Raw genomic sequence first — 18,362 nt, 5'->3', positions numbered from 1 at the left:
AAGTGCATGCAGCAAAGCAAGATTAGTTCTCCAGTTTATGGGTGGTTGACGGCCCTAGCACCCAGCTGGCTGGAATGTCGCCTCCCCTTCGTGGCTCTCTGCACAATCCGTAGAAAGGAGCAGCGTTGTCTGCTATGGAGCTACTGCAGTGAAGCGGTACGCCTCTACGAGCCACAAAAATTTTCGTGTCCGCGTCAGCAGGAAACGCCAGGCTAAATGAAAGAAATTACTGGCACTGCCAGGAATCGAACCTGGACCCACATAGAGGAACGAAGCGACAGCCTGCCGTCTTAAGCTGCGCCCACACGGGGAGACAGGGAGACAGACAGTGTACTCAACGAGCACAGCAGCGGGTCTACCACCTGCACTCATTCAGAGCCCTCATGTGAAGTGCAAACGGCATAATGTATGATCAGGGCGTTTACGTGGTTCGAATTAACGGCGAACAGAACAGTGTTTGGGGATGGCCTAGGCGGCGACGCATGGAGAAAGTGTGAGGGGGAGGCAGTGAGAGAGCCATAGCTGTGCGTGCCGCCCTCCTCCTCACCCTTCGCCAGACGCTCCTCTCCGGTTTTTTTTTTTTTCTGCCGTCACTACTGCGTTCGCTCACTAGGTTATTTGAAAACCGCCTCCGTGGAACCCAGGTAACGACTGCCAGAGTATCTGGTTTCACTCTTTGTAGAGCCTAATGAGTTATTTCAAGTTACGTCGCATCGGTAATTGTTGTGGGTGTTGTTTACAGCTTTGCAGTCCAAGCCACTTCACAGGATAGATTGGAGCCAATTTTTTCGAAATGCTTCTGACTGATCAACGAGGCATTTCACGGGGCTACCAGCCCTGTCCCAGTTGCTCTGGTAGAGTACGCACTAAATGTCAAAACGCATTTAGCCAGGGTGAATCATCAGTATAGCTGGCCTTTAACTCTTTCAGTACGGCGGCATAGGTCATCGGACGTCGGTGTCCGATGATTTCAAATCTCCCGCAAACTCTGAAACCCGCACTCCACAGACAAACTATCGTCATCTGGTGTGCTCATTGGCAACTTCTCTTTCAGTTTTGGTTTCGTTTGTTTATGTGTTGCGTGTGCTGGTGGTGTAGCAAGAGAAATTTGAACCGAAGGTAAAGGGGAGCAGGAGGAAAAATCGGGTCGGGTTCGCGCCGCGCTCCGCACAGTCGGACTGCTGTAGCAAGCACTTCGGCAGCTCCTGCCGTCGATTTTTCTGATCCCAGCAGCAGTGATGTGTCAAGCAACGATGTGGGATCTTCAGATTTCAGTTCGGACGATGAAGCTCCGGTTCAAATGCCTCGCACTTCTGGTAGGTAAGTAGGTAAGTTTCGTTGTGACTCTGCGCTGTATTTATAAACAAAACGTGCTTCTTATCTGATGACTGCGGTTTCACTTTTGTGCTTAGGGTCTCGACAACGTACGGCCAGGATAATGTGCCGAATGCACCGCGCCGTATCGAGTTTTCACCCTTGAAACAGCCTGGTGCCCATGTCGGAGCAGCGTTGAGGAGTGACGCACGTCGGTTCTCTCGAGCGCTGGATTTTTTTTTCTTTTGTTTTTCCCTACGGAGGTGATCAAGACTGTGTAATAACACAAATAAGTATGCCTGGATGCATATTTTAGAGCGACAAACATACTCTAGGCCTGACGTCTCCTGGGAGGAAGTCACTCCACTGGAGATGCTGAGGCTGATTGGCATCATCATTTACATGGGCATTGTTGAAGTGCCGCGACTCCACCTATACTGGCGGACAACAGGAATATTCCGCGGCCTTCTCCCACCAAATGTTATGCCATGGGACCGATTCTTTGCGTTGCTGTCATTCCCGAGTGTCGGGGACCCCGAAGACGCTACAGCTGCGGCGTCTTTTGGAAAGACTTGGAGGGGTAGCGTGGCTGTTGCAGCACATAAATGAAAAATCAGTAAATTTGTTTCAACTGCAGCGCGACCTCGCAGTCGATGAACGAATGGTCAAATGGTCAAATCGAATGTCAAATGGCAACGACACCACTTTTATCCCAACCTTCGAACAAATAACTGAGACAGCAAAGGAAACGTACAAAGCAGTGGCGACTCCTCCGCCACTTTCCGGCGATGTCTCCACGACGTCACCGATTCTTATTTGTGGGATTAGCCGACAAATGCCCCCCCCCCCCCCCCAAGAAACATGACTGGGCGACTGTAGTGGTGCCTGTGTAGTTATGTTCGATTGTATCACGTGCATGCTACCGTACAGTAAACACACTGACAACTATGTTCTTTGTGCTGACCAATATTGTGTCATTGTAATGTGAAGTTCGAACCTCTTCAATACTTCTTGTATTCTCTTGATTTAAATAACATCTTCCGTGGTTGGAACGGAGCCAAATGAGGTACAAAAGGCTCCATTGACGGCCCATTCACCGTGTTCCTCTCAACTCATCATTCAGCTTCCCTTAACAGTAGGTACACCCTTTGTCAAAATTTTCTAGGCCACCCCTAGGCCTTCTTGACCACAAAGAATTCAAAGAAAAAGCTTTTTTACATGTAAATATGACAAACATATTGTGTGACATTAAGAAAGAAACGTTTTCCTCTACCTTTCCGGCCTACAACCTCTCAGCCACGCTCGGGACGTAAGCTTGTACGCTTCATTTTTTGCGCCCTGCGCGTTTTCGGCTTGGCCTAGAAACTTCTGACAAAGGCTGTGCATGAAATGGGGGCCACCCCTTCGGAGAAGAAAGAAAGAAAGAAAGGAGGAGGGAAAGGAAAGACACAACCAGCACCACCCCTTACCCACCCTGAGCACGACCATGTGCTGGTCGAGGGAGACGGGCGCCTGGTTGGGCCGCTCGACGCCGAAGATGTTGAAGCGGCTCAGGCGGCGCCTCAGCTCCAGCACCAGCCGGTCCACCTCGAGCAGCCGCTTGAGCTGCAGGAAGTTGCGCGAGGCCCACTCCCGCTCGTTCAGGCCCCCCCGCCGGCTGAAGGCCCCCTGCTGGCGCATCTCCTGCCACACCTGCAATGCCAGGGGACACCCGCACGCACATGCAAGGAGTCGGGGGGTCTGCTGCTCGACTTCGTCATCCCGCAATAAATGTGTTTGACAAAACAAAACCTAATGCACAGCAAGGTTGTTTCACGAGCCTGTCCTGCTGAAGGGGCCATTTAAGACGAAACACAAGTTTGGGTCATTAGAAACACTGCGTTGTCTCGATAACAGCAACACTGACCTTAATTTAAACCCAAGCTTCCAACAAACCAGCGAGGTAGTAAAGAAAGCAGATCAGGCAGTGGTCACTTCCCACCAACTTTTCAGTAGCACTTCTACGATGCAACAGGAGTTTGTTTGTGCAACTGATGGCTGCCGACCAACTCAACCACCAAGAAACATGACTGGGCAGTTGTGGTGGGGCCTTCAGTCTTGTTTGATTACATTGATCAATTAATTTTGGGGGTTTATTTAAAGTGCCGCAGCTACACCTGGGCTACAAGTCACGCCATACTGGAGGGCTCCGGATCAATTTCGACCACCTGCAAGGGGATCTTTAATATGCACCGAAATCTTAACACAATAGACGTTTCACTTTTCACCACCATCTGAAAAACAGCCGGAATTGAACTTGGGCTCTCAGGCTCAGCCACTCAGCCACCACAAAGGGTCTCCACACCGAAATGGAGTGGGAGCCCACATGCAAGTCTGACTCGATTTCACTGTTGACACCAAACACATTGCCCTACAGCAAATCATTTCCCAATATGAAACACACAGCACAGCAGAGTTGCTTGGCAAGCCTGCTCCATTGAAATAGTCACCACAGTCTCACTTCTGAAGTCAGTTTTATAGGTCCAACCCTTCAGAACGTTGTAATGCACTGACGACAAAGTTCGCTCTCCAATGCACACACGCGCACTTTCCCCAAATAAAGTTGTGCACAGAGCGCAGTGCTTAACACTGCCAGACGCAAATTACGTGAAAATAAAACTTGTTGTCTGACAACAATCTCACCTGGAATAGAACTAGCACACAGCTCATGCAGCCAGTGATAACTAAACTAGCCCCACAGTGGATGCTTTCAGCTACACGATAACACACTCAATATCAATACAGAAACAAGCTTCTTTCCCCATCCGAAGAAATGCCACAACAGTCGTACCTTGTAGGCCTTGAGCATGGCCAGGCAGTCGCTGAAAGATCCGTCAGCCCAAGCCATGCGGGACCTGGGTGCAAGGAATAGGAAAAAGAGGGGGTGCTCGAAAAGGCAGAGCAAGAAAGGAAAATTGATTGATTGTGGGGTTTAACGCGCCGACGCAACGCAGGCGATGAGGCGCGCTGTAGTGGAGGGCTCCGGATTAATTTTGACCACCTGGGGATATTTAACGTGCGCCGAAATCTCGTACACACGGGCGTTTTTGCTTTTCGCCTCCATCAGAAAAGCGGCCGCCGCGGCCGGGAATCGAACCCGCGACCTCGTGCTCAGCAGCGCAACGCCTTAGCCACTGAGCCACCGCGGCGGGTCGCAAGAAAGGAAAATGCACTGACAACTATTCTACTCCCTAATGTGAAATTTTTGTGCAGCAAGAACTGCAGTCTTCTCGGTCACGGCGCATATCTGCCGGGTCTCAGGAAGTGATCGCGTGATCAGCAAATGCACGGCGTGATCAGCTTTCACATTTTCCACAGACACTTCTCTACCTTTTCTGCTTCGTTCACTCAAACGGCTACGTGGACGCCGTTGACGGATGCCTTTGCTGCTGCGAAACCCAGGCACTGGGTGCCAAGGGGCTGCGCCCTAAAAACATACACAACAATTCATAGTGTGGCATCGCATACTGCACGACAGTTTGAAACCCCCCAATCTGCTAAACTTGAGGTTCTTCTGACCACTCTGGTCGCCAGACTGGGCAGCTTCCGAGTCAGTACAGCTACAGATCTCTACACAGAGCTCAGATCCCAAGACAGCCCTGCATTGCCGAAGTTGAGGGTGGACTACAGCGACAAAAAGCATCGCAGCTGCCTTGAAAGCTGACAAAGCGATGCCAGCCTTGATCACACAAAGCCGCCTTGCACATTCAGTGTACCGCGAAATCGAGGCCCTAGTATCCAACCTTTCGTCTCTCTCCACTAGGGTTCTGCGCAATAGGGCTACACCTGCTCTACGAGGTCTGCTGTGGTGCAGAGCTTCAGATTAATAATGCAACCCACTTCAGGTTCTTAAACGTGAATGAGAACATTGCAAGAGAGCGCTTCATTTATCAATACCACCAGAAGAAGAGAAAAACGGTCACAGCGGCTCGACCGGAAGAGCATTCCCTTGGTCTTCAAGTGCGTCACATGCACTGACAAGCGGACGGGTATCTCTATGTTGAAACTGTAAGCTCATCCTCTTCCCGCCTCGTTTGTGTTTACGATCTTAAACACACACTGTCATGGTTGGCTCAACCTTATGCATGGGGCTTTCCCGCGGCATCTCCCCTCACTGCCACCATGACTGCTTAAGGCACCTCGAGTGGGGAAGTCAAGCCACCGTCATCCCGCTCAGCAGCACCATGCCAATGAGATGGGCAGAGATGCATTTCAGAAGAATATTGCAGGGTCATCTACCAAGCGCTCCTGAAGAATATTGCAGGGTCATCTACCAAGCGCTCCTGAAACGGAGTGCCCGCATTCGAGTGCACTTGGCAAAGGGGTCACTCACTTGTAGGCTTCGATGAGCTTCTGGAAAGGTCGTGAGAACATGGACTGGACAGACAGGCAGGCCGCTGCATCGGAAAAGAAGAAAAACGCACCCAAAACGGATCACGATCAGACACAAGAAACATCCCCCCCCCCCCCCCCCACAAAGAGCAACAGAAAGGTAACATTCTGTGTCTGCGATGCGACTGACAAGCAATGATGGCTTTAGACTTCACAAACAGTCAATGGTTCAATGCCAAGCGCAGTCAGCCAAACCACTCTGCTTGGCTATACTTGAGTACAACTTGATAACGACAACGAACGTTGGCCCTGTGCCTCATCACCGCAGCTGGCTCTTCCTCTGCGTCACTGCAAGTATTTCGAACGTGACACGAGTCGTTTTCAGGTTTTTCAGACTTACAGTAAAACCCCGGAGATACGATCACGGCTAGTACGAATTTGTAATATTCCCCGGCCAAAATGCATTGCTTACAATACAAAAAGCGTTGGCTGTTCCAAACGGGTTCCACGCGACTGCAGATCGTACGAAGGCGTCAACAACACCGGCGGTCGTGGACCGAGCGGAGCACGACAGCTGAGCTGCATGAGTCGGCAGAGAGAGAGTGTTTCTTTTTTGTTTTTGTTTTTTTTTTCTTCCAATTATGGGATACCTGTCGTCATCCTCTCTCTGTCAATGGGTTGTCGACCCGTTTTTGCTTGTGCTTTTCGCCTCAAGGAGGTTCAGAAGATTGCTGGTTGCAAGCTGTTTGCTGGCCGCTTGCTGCCGACATGACCGGCGAAGACGACGACGACGACGACCGCAGCAGCAACCACGACAGGCCGCCCACGACAGCTGAAACTTGGCGCTCGATGTGCTGAGGTGTGCAGTGGCAGGCAAAAGCATTCGTGAAATCACTTGCCCACAATTTTACGCTTTCCAGAAGTCGATCGTTGAAGATCTTGGTAAAAAGAAAATGCACACGAATATAAAAATTTTTTTCTCCCCAAAACAAATTTATCCTTCATTTTGTGCACGGTTTGATGATACGAATTTTGGACGATGCGAATATGTTAAACCTCGTTATAACGAGACGGGCTATAACGAAATAATGGATATAACGAGCAAATCGTAATTCCCCTTGAAAGTCCCCATAGAAACCAATGTATTTAAAACCTCATTTTAACGAGGTAAAATTTCCCCGTTACGGGATATAACGAACAAATTTCGTTGAGAAATCAAATTTTGAGCTAATTTTACAACAGTGCGCAACGCGGATCTGAGACAGTGTGTGATGCAGCAACTGTATTAGCAGTTCAAAACTCCCGCCACGCGCGCGAAGCTGGCTGGCGCGCCATGCGGACACTGCGCCCGCGAAGCCCCCCCCCTCCCTGCGCACGCCATGCAGACAATGGGGCCCTTCGATTTACAGTGTCGGACTCACCGCGGGCTCCCCGAGAAGCAGTCCGACGTTCGATTTTCCCATGTATCCCTATGGCTTCGGGGAATCCGCGGACTATCCGCGGTGAGCCCGAGAAAAACCCCAATGCACACGGCGCGCGCGGTTGCGTCGCCTTCCTCCCCCACCCCTCCTCCCGTTCGTATCGCCGACGTCGCTGCGTAGTTGTGTGTGCGTGGGTTTTGGCAGTCTTCAGCCTTATCTTTTATCGTACTGCCGGCGTGATTCCAACAGCGCGAGTGCGACAGGCGGGAAGCGAAAGCGAAAGACGATCACGCTTGAACAGAAGACGGCTATGATAAAAGCCGTCGCATCGGGCGCAAAGGAAGGTAAGGTGCACTCCGTGGTAAGGTGGCAAGAGACTTTGACGTGTGGACGAGTACGCTGTCCACCATCGTGAGCAACCGAGATTCCATCGTCAGCGCTGTTGCACATGGCTTGAAAAGAAGCGCTAAGGACGGCGTCGGAGGGACTAGATGCGGTGGACGTGCTGCGTCACTACTTCGGCACGCACGAGGGCGGCGAAGATGGAAGCCATCGCTCGCATCAGGAAGGTGCATCAATGTCCAATTACGGACTTCGTAGCCAAGTAGTCTGTTTGAAATACGAGTTTTGAACTGCAATAAAGTAGGATCGCGACTTTTCCTTTTTTACCTCCGGAATGTGTTTAGTTTACTGACTATCGCCGTGCAGCAAGATGCTATTTCGCCCGCTTTTTGTTTTAGGTAACTACAATGCATAATATTTGCAGTAAATGTCGGCTATGGCTATAGCGAAATATTGGCTATAACAAGCAAATCGCGGCGCCCCTTCAATTTCGTTATAACGAGGTTTAACTGTATTTCACGCGACCCCGTGAAATTCACATCACTGAGCCGAGATGTTACTGTAATCTGCTTGACAAATCGCTGCGGCAAGGACAAGCAAACAATGTGAGAAAAACCGCAAACGTGTCATGCATTCAGTGCACTCTTCTCTTAGAATGCATGCGCATTGATGCCACAGGATTGTCACTTCGATGGAGCGGTACACTACACGAGCTATTTCGGTTCTTAACTCGCACCTGGGAATAACGGTGTTGACAGTGCCTCAGCCAAAAAGGAAGAAGGATAAGATGCTAGCACATAGCGTATGCACAGCATTTGGACATGCGCTGAGTAGCAGCCAAAAGAAGGTGACGGCAGGCACGCCAGAGGTAGACACAGATGTTACACTCATGCCCCATGCCGTGCACTCAGTTTTGTAAGTACATACATCTCCACTTCACGTCCCCCTCACCGTAACAATGGAATAGAGCGGTGACGAAAGGTACAGCGGCAGTGAAGAGGAAGGGGAGGAGGAGGTTGGTCAGACCCACCCATGACGAGGCAGTCGTCCAGGACGCCAAAGACGAACCCGAAGAGGATCATCTTGCTGATGCAGACGTCCAGGGGCAGCTGGGCCATCACCTTGCCCACAAAGGTCAGCTCCCCGTCCAGCGGGCAGAAGGAGCCCCCCAGCATGGGCGTCAGGGCACCCACCTGCGTGCCACAGAAGAGGAGGACGGGAGTGCGACGATCACGGCAGGCACTCGCGCAGAAACTGACGGCAGCATATGCGTGCTTCACACTTGCTAACACTGACCGATTGATTGATTGTGGGGTTTAATGTGCTGAAGCTCCACCTGGGCTACGAGGCATGCTGCAGTGGAAGGTTTTGGATTAATTTTGACCCCCCCTGGGTCGATCCTTGACGTGCGCCGAAATCTCGAACACAAGGGCATTTGCGCTTTTTGCCTCCACCAGAAAAGCGGCCACTGCAGCCGGGAGCTAATTCGCGTCCTCAGGCTCAGCAGCACGACACCTTAGCCACTGAGCCACTGTGGCGGGTAGAATGGCTTCCCCTGGTGGTACTAATCAAAGACTTCTTCACTGCTTCACTGTGTCTGGGCCTCTGTCTTGACTTTTCTCTCTTCATCTTCACTGCTTATCAGCCGAAGGACCATTCAGAACTCCTGAGAAATTGCAAATCTCCACTATGGCAGCTTCATGGAACCAGCATAACACAGCAGTAACGAACTCTTTGTATTGCCAGGGGAGGCCATATAGCTTTCGCCCTCAAAGCACCTAAGCGGACACGAGTGCCCAAGGAATTTCTTATTTTCTTGGCACTCCTTTGTTCATGTTTTTACAAAACACAGAGGTGGACAATGCCACACAGCATCATGCTGCCCTGCAACCAACGGCAACAAGGGAGTGGCCGGTGCCCAGCCTTGGTAGGTCTCTCATGACTTGCCTTGTAAATACTGCTTCAGTTATCATGGTCTTTAAAACTTGTCCTACCGCCAAGTAGCAAGTATTAAAGCACCTCGAACGTTGTGCTCTGTGTGGTGTCAACGCAGAGAAGTTGCTAATAACAAGAGCCATGAAGACCAAATACAATTTCATGTAACATGAAAGAACTAGCCTTTGGTAACTTACTCATCTCCATTCATCTGCGAAAGGCATCGGGGGAAAAAAAAACAAAAAAAAAACGCAAGAAATATCAAAGAACTTTCAAATTTCCCGCTACAGTGACATAATATGAGCCAGTACTAAAACATAGTCACTGTGTTAACAGCACACTAGCGTTCAAGTGATGCGATCAAACAGAAATGGACGCCCCGCTACTACTGCCGAGTTCTTGGTGGTGGCTTTGGTCGTTGTCCACCCACCACTGAAGCAAGATACTGCGACGCCACAGAAAAATCGCCCAAAAGTGGCTGGGGGGTCAGCACTGCTTCCCTGTTTTCCCCAATATCTCCATTATTTGCTTGAAGTTTGTGATAACAAGTGGTATCACTGCTCTCGGGACAAAGCAGCCCTTTTAGTAAACCAAACTTTTATGTTGTCTTTACAGCCCCTTTAAGTCACTTGTTTGTCTTCGCGTGTGACTGCATTGAATCCTCGTCCCTGCTACGACTCGTATGTTTTCTCTAAATTATCATTAGTTATATGATGCTGCAAGGTTTTTTGGTACCGGGTCTTTCACCTTAGGGTGCAGTTCCGACAAACTGCAAGAGTAGAACCGATGAGATGCTCGATGCTATATTTGGTGCCTATAAACAGCCGAGTGGCCTGCGGCACAGTACACCCTGTCTTGTAGTACACTGGCATAAAATGCGATAAAGAGCACAGGGGGAAATACAATAAAAAAATTGGGCCCATCTCCCCGCGAGGGGGACTCGAGTAAATGCGTGTATTGCGTTAACGTTTAGTGTTTGGGGAGTTGGTGGTAGTGAATGCGTTGTATCAGCAGCTTCTTGACGTAGTTTGAATGAATCAAGGATATAAGGCGCGTTCGTAGCCTCCCATTCTGTGTCGGCTTTGTGGCGCAGTGGGTAGAGCACCATGTACATTGCGTTCCGCCCGCAGGGTCGAGGGATAGAAACCAGGCGCCGGATAGTATTTTTTTTTATGTAGTGTAGGGGGAGGGGTGCGGACTACGACTACGGACGCCAACGCGGGTGACATCGTGAGTTACTGAAATGCTCTGCATTTAAAAGGAACACTTATAAACCGAAGCAAACAGCAGATGGTGCTCTGAGAGAACGAAAAACAAGGAGGAGTAAACTGCCAAATTGCAACATGTCAGCAAAAGTATCTTTTGCAACAAACATGGAATTGTAGATGCATACTCCGCTCGATTTTTGCGTACTTTGCATGCACACTCATCGACAAACGCAATAAAAACACAAAAATATGAACCAAAACACACAAAATCAAATATGGATAGAGATAGAATAATGGCTGGCTAGTGTATACTTAGAAATATACATGTTCAATCCCCATTACTGCAATGAAGCCACGCGACAATTTCATTTGTATGGAAAGAAATTGTGCTATTTGTGCGTTCCGGTTCACGTTTTCGTGTTTGCATTTTATTTGTCCATGTCTGTCCTCGCTCTATTATACTTCCCATACAGAGGAAGCTGCTACGTTCAAATGCCTGTTCTCCCCCAGAAGACAAAGGGACTCTCGCACAGCACGAAAGCCACCGTATCGACTGCACCAACCTGCCAGGTTCGTAGCTCTCAAAGTTTGCAAGGGGAGTGTACTTATTGCAGACTTCTCACTCTAAGCCTACGCAATCAAGACAGCAGTCTGTGTAGGACCAACACCGACCGATTCATTTCAAGACCTCCACGTCAAGGCCTGCACTAGTTGTCACATCACAGTGTCGCTTCCCTCGTCACTGTAAGCAACCACCTCCCTACACAACGCTCGACAGGAAAACACAGGTAGCCCAAATGATTCGCTCTTTGAGAGAGGGCAGCACTGTGCACCTTTGTGATGCTTCAGGAACAGAGACAAGGGCCGTCTCCCAAACGCATCTCATGCTGCATCTGGACATTCGCTCTCTTTGCCCCCCCTTCCGCATGCCAGCCCAAAGCGGTGGCAGCACCGACCTCCTTGAGGACTATGACGGCCCTCTCGATGTCGCCCAGGTCGGGGGGGTCCAGGCAGAGCGCCAGCATGGCCCGGGGAGAGTCCAGGTCCAGCTTCTTCACCTTCAGCACCGTCAGCTCCAGGGGACAGCGCTGCAAAGGGAGACAGGGAGAGAGAGAGTGCGAGGTTGGGCTTGCTGACGACGAATTTGTGATCACAATGGACGCAGGACAAGAGAAGGGAGACAAAGGCGACAGTCTTAGAAAAAAGGGCGGCTGGCAATGGGACACGCGCTGGCTCACAAGTGAAATTTCAATACGCACGTAGGCGCCTGAAAATTACAATCCACACAGTGTACATTCCTTTGCACATACTGGCAAGTAAACGCAAAGGAATGTGCACTGTGTGGATTGCAATTTTGAGGTGCCTACGTGTACTCTGAAGTTTTACTTGTGAGCCAGCGCGTGTCCCATTTCCAGCCCCCCTTTTCTAAGTCTGTCGCCTTTGTCTCCCTTCTCTTGTCCTGCGTCCAATTTCGCGCCACGTCTACAAGAGGGGAGCGAGGGGACAGGTCACGGCGAGAAGAAGGACGCTCGCCATCATCGCTGCACTGACCTGCATCTCGGGAATGCCATAGTCGGGCAGCCACTTGTCGTAGAAGTCCTCTGGCACCATGCGGTACAGGCGGCCCTCGGACACACGGCCCGCACGACCTGCCGCACCGGGGGAGGTCAAAGGTCAAGGTCGGTGCATGCTGCCCTGCCCCAGTGCCGCCATCGGGTACATTTTGGTTTCTCTTGCCTCCCACCAAAATGCACAAATATGGCAGGGAGGAAAGAAACTGCAACTTCATTGATTGTGGGGTTTAATGCGGTGAAGCTAGACTATCTACTGCTTTAATACTCAGTACAGAGGATGCACACAGCCTGCGCAGAAGCAAACCTTGTCGGTCACGCCACACTTGCAAAGCCTTGCAGAGAGCTCTAAGCAGAACAGAATATACAGGCACTCCCGTTTTAATCCTCTCCCTCTTTTTTGCTGTTCAAACGCAGTGCTGCCGGGTGAGTTACGCCCCCATAACGCCAAATGGTACTGCAACGAATCATTCCCCTCACAATGCCTGGAGACTTCATCAGTCGATAACTCATGAAAAAATTTATTGCCCTATCATTTGCATCTCCTCCCCTGTGGCTACATGTTTGTCTTAAGGCTCCGCACGTTCTGGAGTTCTTCATCGCAAAAACTTTACCTGCAAGTACGCTACATCCCATCGCCTGAGTTTTCTTTTTCTTCCTTTTACAGCCGAAGATCAACTACGCTACATCTTTGAACTTCACTCGTACCCCATGACCAGGTGAGGGTGACATGGCTACTCCGCCTGCGCTTGATCTCTTAGTGATGGCTGGGACAACTGCGTGCGCAGCTCGGCACAATCAAGCGATGCAACCAGGAGAGAGCCTTACGGCTGATATGTGCAAACACTGCTCTGACTCTGTTTCCAGGAACGACGACTAGAGAAACACACGATGCGAGCACACGAAAGCGCTTCTTTGCCGGTGCTTGATTCCGCAGTCTAGCGACCTATGGCATGCTGGCTGGCTTGTCTGCACGTGCCCTGGAGCGCAAGCGAAAGGATGAATACAGTCATCCAGTATAGACAGCTAGATGGCAGAGCATGAAATTTCAATCAATGCAAACTTTCAGGATACACTGTGAGCGTAGTGTTTGCTTTCGCTTGCAAAAACTGGGTTTAGAACCATGAAATCTTAGCCATTTTTTGATTTGATTGATTGATTGTAGGGTTTAACGCGCCGACGCAACGCAGGCGATGAGGCGCGCCGTAGTGGAGGGCTCCGGATTAATTTTGACCACCTGCAGGGGATCTTTAGCATGCACTGAAATCTCGTACACACGGGCATTTTTGCTTTTCGCCTCCATCAGAAAAGCGGCCGCGGCGGCCGGGAATCGAACCCGCGACCTCGTGCTCAGCAGCGCAACGCCTTAGCCACTGAGCCACCGCGGCGGGTCTTAGTCATTTTTGTTTGTGTGTATGTATTTTTCCAGGTTTGAACCTCATTGTTGCAATACAAGTGCTTGTAGGACAACACATATCACCAGATCTCCCAACTACGAACGGGTGCCAATGGGCCTCTTTCCAGTACTGTTCCTCCTCCTAGCGGCCACCATGGTGAACTAAAAATCGGCAGTCAGGCACACCCCTTAAGTCTTGCTGCCGAAAAACTTGCGCACGAAATGTTCCCGTTGTTCAGTTTCGTCCACACTTCCCCATCAAACCCTTCCTTTCACATGAATGCCACGGCAGCAGGTGCCCATTCCCAAGACTAATCTGCAGTGAGCGAAGCCCCCTTTTTTGTGTTCTTTTTTGCTTTCCATTTTTGTTACTCCCTCACTGGTAGCCGTGTGTCTGAAGAGCGGTCAGCCTTAAACCTGATTGCCCATTCCTTAGTGAGCCTGCTTTTGTGCATGTGTGCCCATTCGAAGCCACCCTGACCTGCTGAAAAGCAGTAGCCGCTCTCCAAGCAGCAAGGAGAGAATGCGCCTATACTTCCCAGGGTGTCCTGACAGAATGGCGGACCAGCAGCGCGCACATGCGCAGATCGCTTCTTGGAAAAGGTCCCCTGCCGGAGAAGACGGCAGATGAGATGGCACACTGCTAGGCCCACAGTTTGAGCAGACATCAGGAGTGCACAAGGGAGTGTCGGGTGGCTACCATTCAAGCCTTTGCATGCGTGCCTATGGTCACGATACTCCGCTATCAACAAGAGACGTCTGGTGAACCCAGACGCGGTAGCTGTCAGCAGCAACAGCTTCCCTCGTCCCAAAGAGAGGCAGTAGGGGACACACTGACCCTGTCTCTGCTTGCAGTTGGCCTTGGAGGCCCACTCCATCTTGAGGCAGGAGTACTTGGTGTCGGGGTCGCACACCAGGCACTTGGTCAGGCAGAAGTCAATCACTGCGCAAGGGAGAGGGGGGGGGGGGGAGATAATGGAAAGGCAGCAACCGTTCAGGCGCACACACAATCTCTGAAGCAAAAGAGAACTAGGAAACATTGGCTTTTCAAATTCCGTTATCTCAATAAATATCTATTCAATGAACCGATCTCTCAATCAAGGTCGCACCTGTGCACAATTGGCAAGCAGCTTTCTTTGCTACAGAAAAACTGCCCGAAACTTTGAACAAAAAATAACTGCGAAATATCCAACTGTAGCCCGCAATATGCTGCAACATCAGCAATGATGACACAGAGCACAGGGATCAAAACCTTTGGTCAAAGATCTCCCTTTTAGAGTTCTAATAACATACTGCAGAACATAACGCATTAGTTCTAATAACATACTGCAGAACATAACGCATTTACTCGACTCATCCACTACCATTGGCCCTGAAGATCTTTTATTTTTAACATGTGCATAATGAGCAAACCTCTATTTTCAACCACAGGTGATAACAATACTCCCTAGTGTGACATTTGAGCACAGCTGTTGGGGCGTTTTGATTTTGCCATGTATGTAGAGGTAAATAATTCACAGCTCACAATATATTAAGGAAAATAACTGACTGTTCACAAGAACACAGTTTTACCAGTGAAACAGCACACACTAGCCAACACGCGCAGTATTGCATGTGTTTCCCAAAACAGGGACAACTGTGGGGAGACATTTTGCGGCAGAAAGGCCTCGTCAAAAATTGGGTCAATGCCATCAAAGCCACAACACTCACCGTACTTGATGTCGGGCACAGTGATGGAGCTCTCCGCTATGTTTGTCGACAGGATGATCTGCAACAGAGTGAGTTGGAGAAACAGAACTTACGTCGACACTTACAGGTGAGTTTCAAGGGGTGCCCCAACCGCCTGCTACGAGGAGGCAGCCAAGGCATCGTTGCCTAACACCAAGTTCATGCCAGTGTTTCCTTTCCTGTTTGTTTATGCCCCATCACTGTTTTGACACTTAAGATTGCGGGGGAAAAGTTCCTCAGGAGGACTTAAAGTCTGTTCATATGCTTTAAAGGCAAAAAAACTTTTGACACCTATCAAAGGCTTCTTTAATGCTACATCACATTTGCGCCTCTTTCTTCACTTTTGTTTGTGCGTCTTTCGGCACGAAATTCTTTGACCGGCAGACTGGCGACCCTTCATACCCCATCTCTCCCAAAATAGAGGTCTCTGGGGCTGGCGTCCGCCACAACCACCTGTCAGGTGACACGCTGTCGGCGCTGCACGCACTAGTCCCCGCTCTTATTCCGCACCTAGCAACGTGCGGAGACATCCAGTGGCAACATACTGGTCTCCCACCCTGGAGACCCGGGTTCAAATCCCATGAGAACTCAAATGTGTTTGTCATTCGGCCAGTACAGCGGTGGCCATTTTCTGTACCAGAAAACAGCAACCACGATGCCAGTTGTTAGCTAAATGGGGCACTAAGACTCCGCATTACAAAAACTGCTCCACCTCAGCTCAAAGGAAGCCGAGAGAAGCGCAAAAGCTGGAACTGAGTCCAACCTTTGCTAAAAGTGCATCCAATCGATCTTCAAACATACAGAGACCCAAATGGCAGGCAAAGAGCCAACACGTGTGACGATTTTTTCCGCACTAAGTAAACATATGTACGAACGATCCAATACGTGGTTTATGAGATAAAGGTACACTGTCATGCTCCTTTTTCTTCGCAAATGATGTGTGTATGCTGCCTTGTCTAGAAATGTTCCTTTCATGCGATTCTCAAGTAACCGGTTTGACACAGTTGATCGATTGATTGATTGATTGACTGATTGATTGATTGTGGGGTTTAACGCGCCGACGCAACGCAGGCGATGAGGTGCGCCGCAGTGGAAGGCTCCGGGTTAACTTTGACCACCTGGGGATCTTTAACGTGCGCCGAAATCTCGCGCACACAGGCATTTTTATTTTTTCTGCCTCCATCAGAAAAGAAGCCCGATTTCACGCCCGCACCGTGTCTCCAGAGATCTTATCCGAGCTTTCCGGTTAACCGACCGGTCTACAAGGACATGCACTAGTTTTTTGACAGGACACCATTGGTACCCCAAAGAACGCTTTCCAACCGATTTTTGTCGAGTATATATTCTCTATACCAAATGAAAGGGCATCACTTAAAGCACCTTGACGAGAAACGGTTTTGCTGATAACGCCCTAGAACTTTTTAAATCGAAATTTTTAGATCTGCGAGCCGTATGTGTCCCTCTCAAAAATGATGCTGGCAACCATGACATAGAGTAGCTTGGCAACATACTTTTGTCTGTATGCGAAATGAAAAACGATATTTAAAAACTTGTCCCCAGCTAAAAAAGTTTGAATCGCCGGCTTTCCTGTTCCTTTATATGTTTTTTTTAAATGCAACGGTCTATTTCACACAAATGCGCCATCTGTTGGGATGGACGATAAGTAGAATCTGGCTTCACGTTGTGAAGGTGGAAAGTGCGATTCTCCCCGGGCGCGAAACTTTTTTTTAAGCTGCCGTTGGCGTATTTGGAAACTGAAATCAAATATTTTGGCAGAACAAACGCCCCCGACTCAGGCAGAATCATCAAAGCTCCTTCGCTGGGTCTCTTTACGGAACGCTGCCGTTGATTCTGGGCATGGTGGCTCAGTTGCCACACTGAGAGCAACCCAGCAACGGTGGGTGGCATGTCTTTAAAAATTTCAAAATAATGTTTACAAATGCATATACAATTTAACCTTGCACAAATACTTGTGTTAAAAGGTTTTCAATAGGTAAATAAACGTTTCAGCAGTTACAGTAGCTGCTAGGTTTGCAGGTCACGTGACAGAGACACATATTGTAGTGTCAGGTTTTGACACTACGAACCGCCACCCTTCCGATTTCAGGAAGTTTGCTGCCAAATTAAAATTATTTCCGCCAATTTGTTAAGAAACTGCATGTGGTTACCGGGCTATATAAAACGCTGGCTTTCACATGAGCTTGAGAACATATACGCGACAAAAATCGGTTGTTTGTCCCTTTAACAAAAAACGTGCCAGAAGAAACCCTCCCCACCTTGCGGTGCCCCTTGGGCGGTGCCTGGAAGACCATCTGCTGCTCCTGCTGGGTCACCGTGGAGTGCAGTGGGTGCAGGGACCACCTGCAGGGAATCAACCACATTTTTTTTTATTTCAGTGCAGAAGTGACATACCTCTAAAATAAGCAAACTAGGCCATTGTGAACGTTGGTATGTACTTGTAAAGTTTTTCGTATTGGTGCTTGATGGTGATTAAGCCCGTGGTACATTAGTAAGTCCCATAGGAAGGTTAACAGGTGAGTCCCCCTTAAACAACTAAAAGTTGGTGCTTTGAATCAAAGTGTTAACTAAGCTGGAGTAGCGCAGGGTCTTCCACAGTACCAGCTGTACGAGAATAGTTGCACCACAGGGTGAACCTTCATTCCCAGCGAAAGCAAACGGAGCGAATGTCCTTATCAGATGTGGCCTTGGCACTGGTCTCTTTATGTGGAGCTATTGGTGGCACACAATCTGGCATTAAGCCCTTCCCAGGCTCAAGCTTGTAGCAGCGCGAAAAGTGTCGAGTCAGCCAACCACGCCGCAATACCTTACGGTATTTTTGTGCTTACCGCAGAAAGGCTCAATGCATGAAAACATGGCAGTACAAGTGGTATTGTTGTGAAACAGGGCTGAAACTATGGAAATGCCATTGTTGTAGTCACGATCAAATACGTGCAACGCAAAAAATACAATTGTTTTAAGGGGGGACACTGGTCTCGAAACAACTTTTAATTTTCAAGTAAACTGTGTGAAACTTGTGTAAGTCTTGCTGCTTTCTTCCCACTGACTTTGAATATGC

General features: G+C 49.4%; 2 protein-coding genes across 2 annotated transcripts in view; both read right to left on the bottom strand.

Annotated features, from left to right (window-relative positions):
- Positions 1 to 18,362, bottom strand: part of LOC144149748 (uncharacterized) — a 371,422-nt gene that overhangs the window by 162,586 nt on the left and 190,474 nt on the right. The gene's annotated exons all lie outside the window — the stretch shown is intronic.
- LOC144149911 (ATP-dependent RNA helicase TDRD9-like) overlaps positions 1 to 18,362 on the bottom strand; it is a 79,199-nt gene that overhangs the window by 35,330 nt on the left and 25,507 nt on the right. The window contains exons 12-20 of the mRNA XM_077681643.1: positions 17,563 to 17,647; positions 15,269 to 15,326; positions 14,397 to 14,501; positions 12,143 to 12,240; positions 11,548 to 11,679; positions 8,479 to 8,641; positions 5,687 to 5,750; positions 4,145 to 4,208; positions 2,788 to 3,006 (exon numbers count right to left, since the gene is read on the bottom strand). Of these exons, the coding sequence (XP_077537769.1) occupies positions 2,788 to 3,006; positions 4,145 to 4,208; positions 5,687 to 5,750; positions 8,479 to 8,641; positions 11,548 to 11,679; positions 12,143 to 12,240; positions 14,397 to 14,501; positions 15,269 to 15,326; positions 17,563 to 17,647 (988 nt within the window). The remainder of the gene's footprint in view (positions 1 to 2,787; positions 3,007 to 4,144; positions 4,209 to 5,686; positions 5,751 to 8,478; positions 8,642 to 11,547; positions 11,680 to 12,142; positions 12,241 to 14,396; positions 14,502 to 15,268; positions 15,327 to 17,562; positions 17,648 to 18,362) is intronic.

Source organism: Haemaphysalis longicornis, unplaced genomic scaffold (genome assembly GCF_048455015.1).
Source record: "Haemaphysalis longicornis isolate Haplotype H1 unplaced genomic scaffold, Haemaphysalis longicornis Haplotype H1 scaffold_8, whole genome shotgun sequence".
NCBI classification, from domain to species: Eukaryota; Metazoa; Arthropoda; class Arachnida; order Ixodida; family Ixodidae; genus Haemaphysalis; species Haemaphysalis longicornis.
The sequence above is the reverse complement of the archived record's forward strand: the minus strand, read 5'-3'. Positions and strand labels throughout refer to the sequence as shown.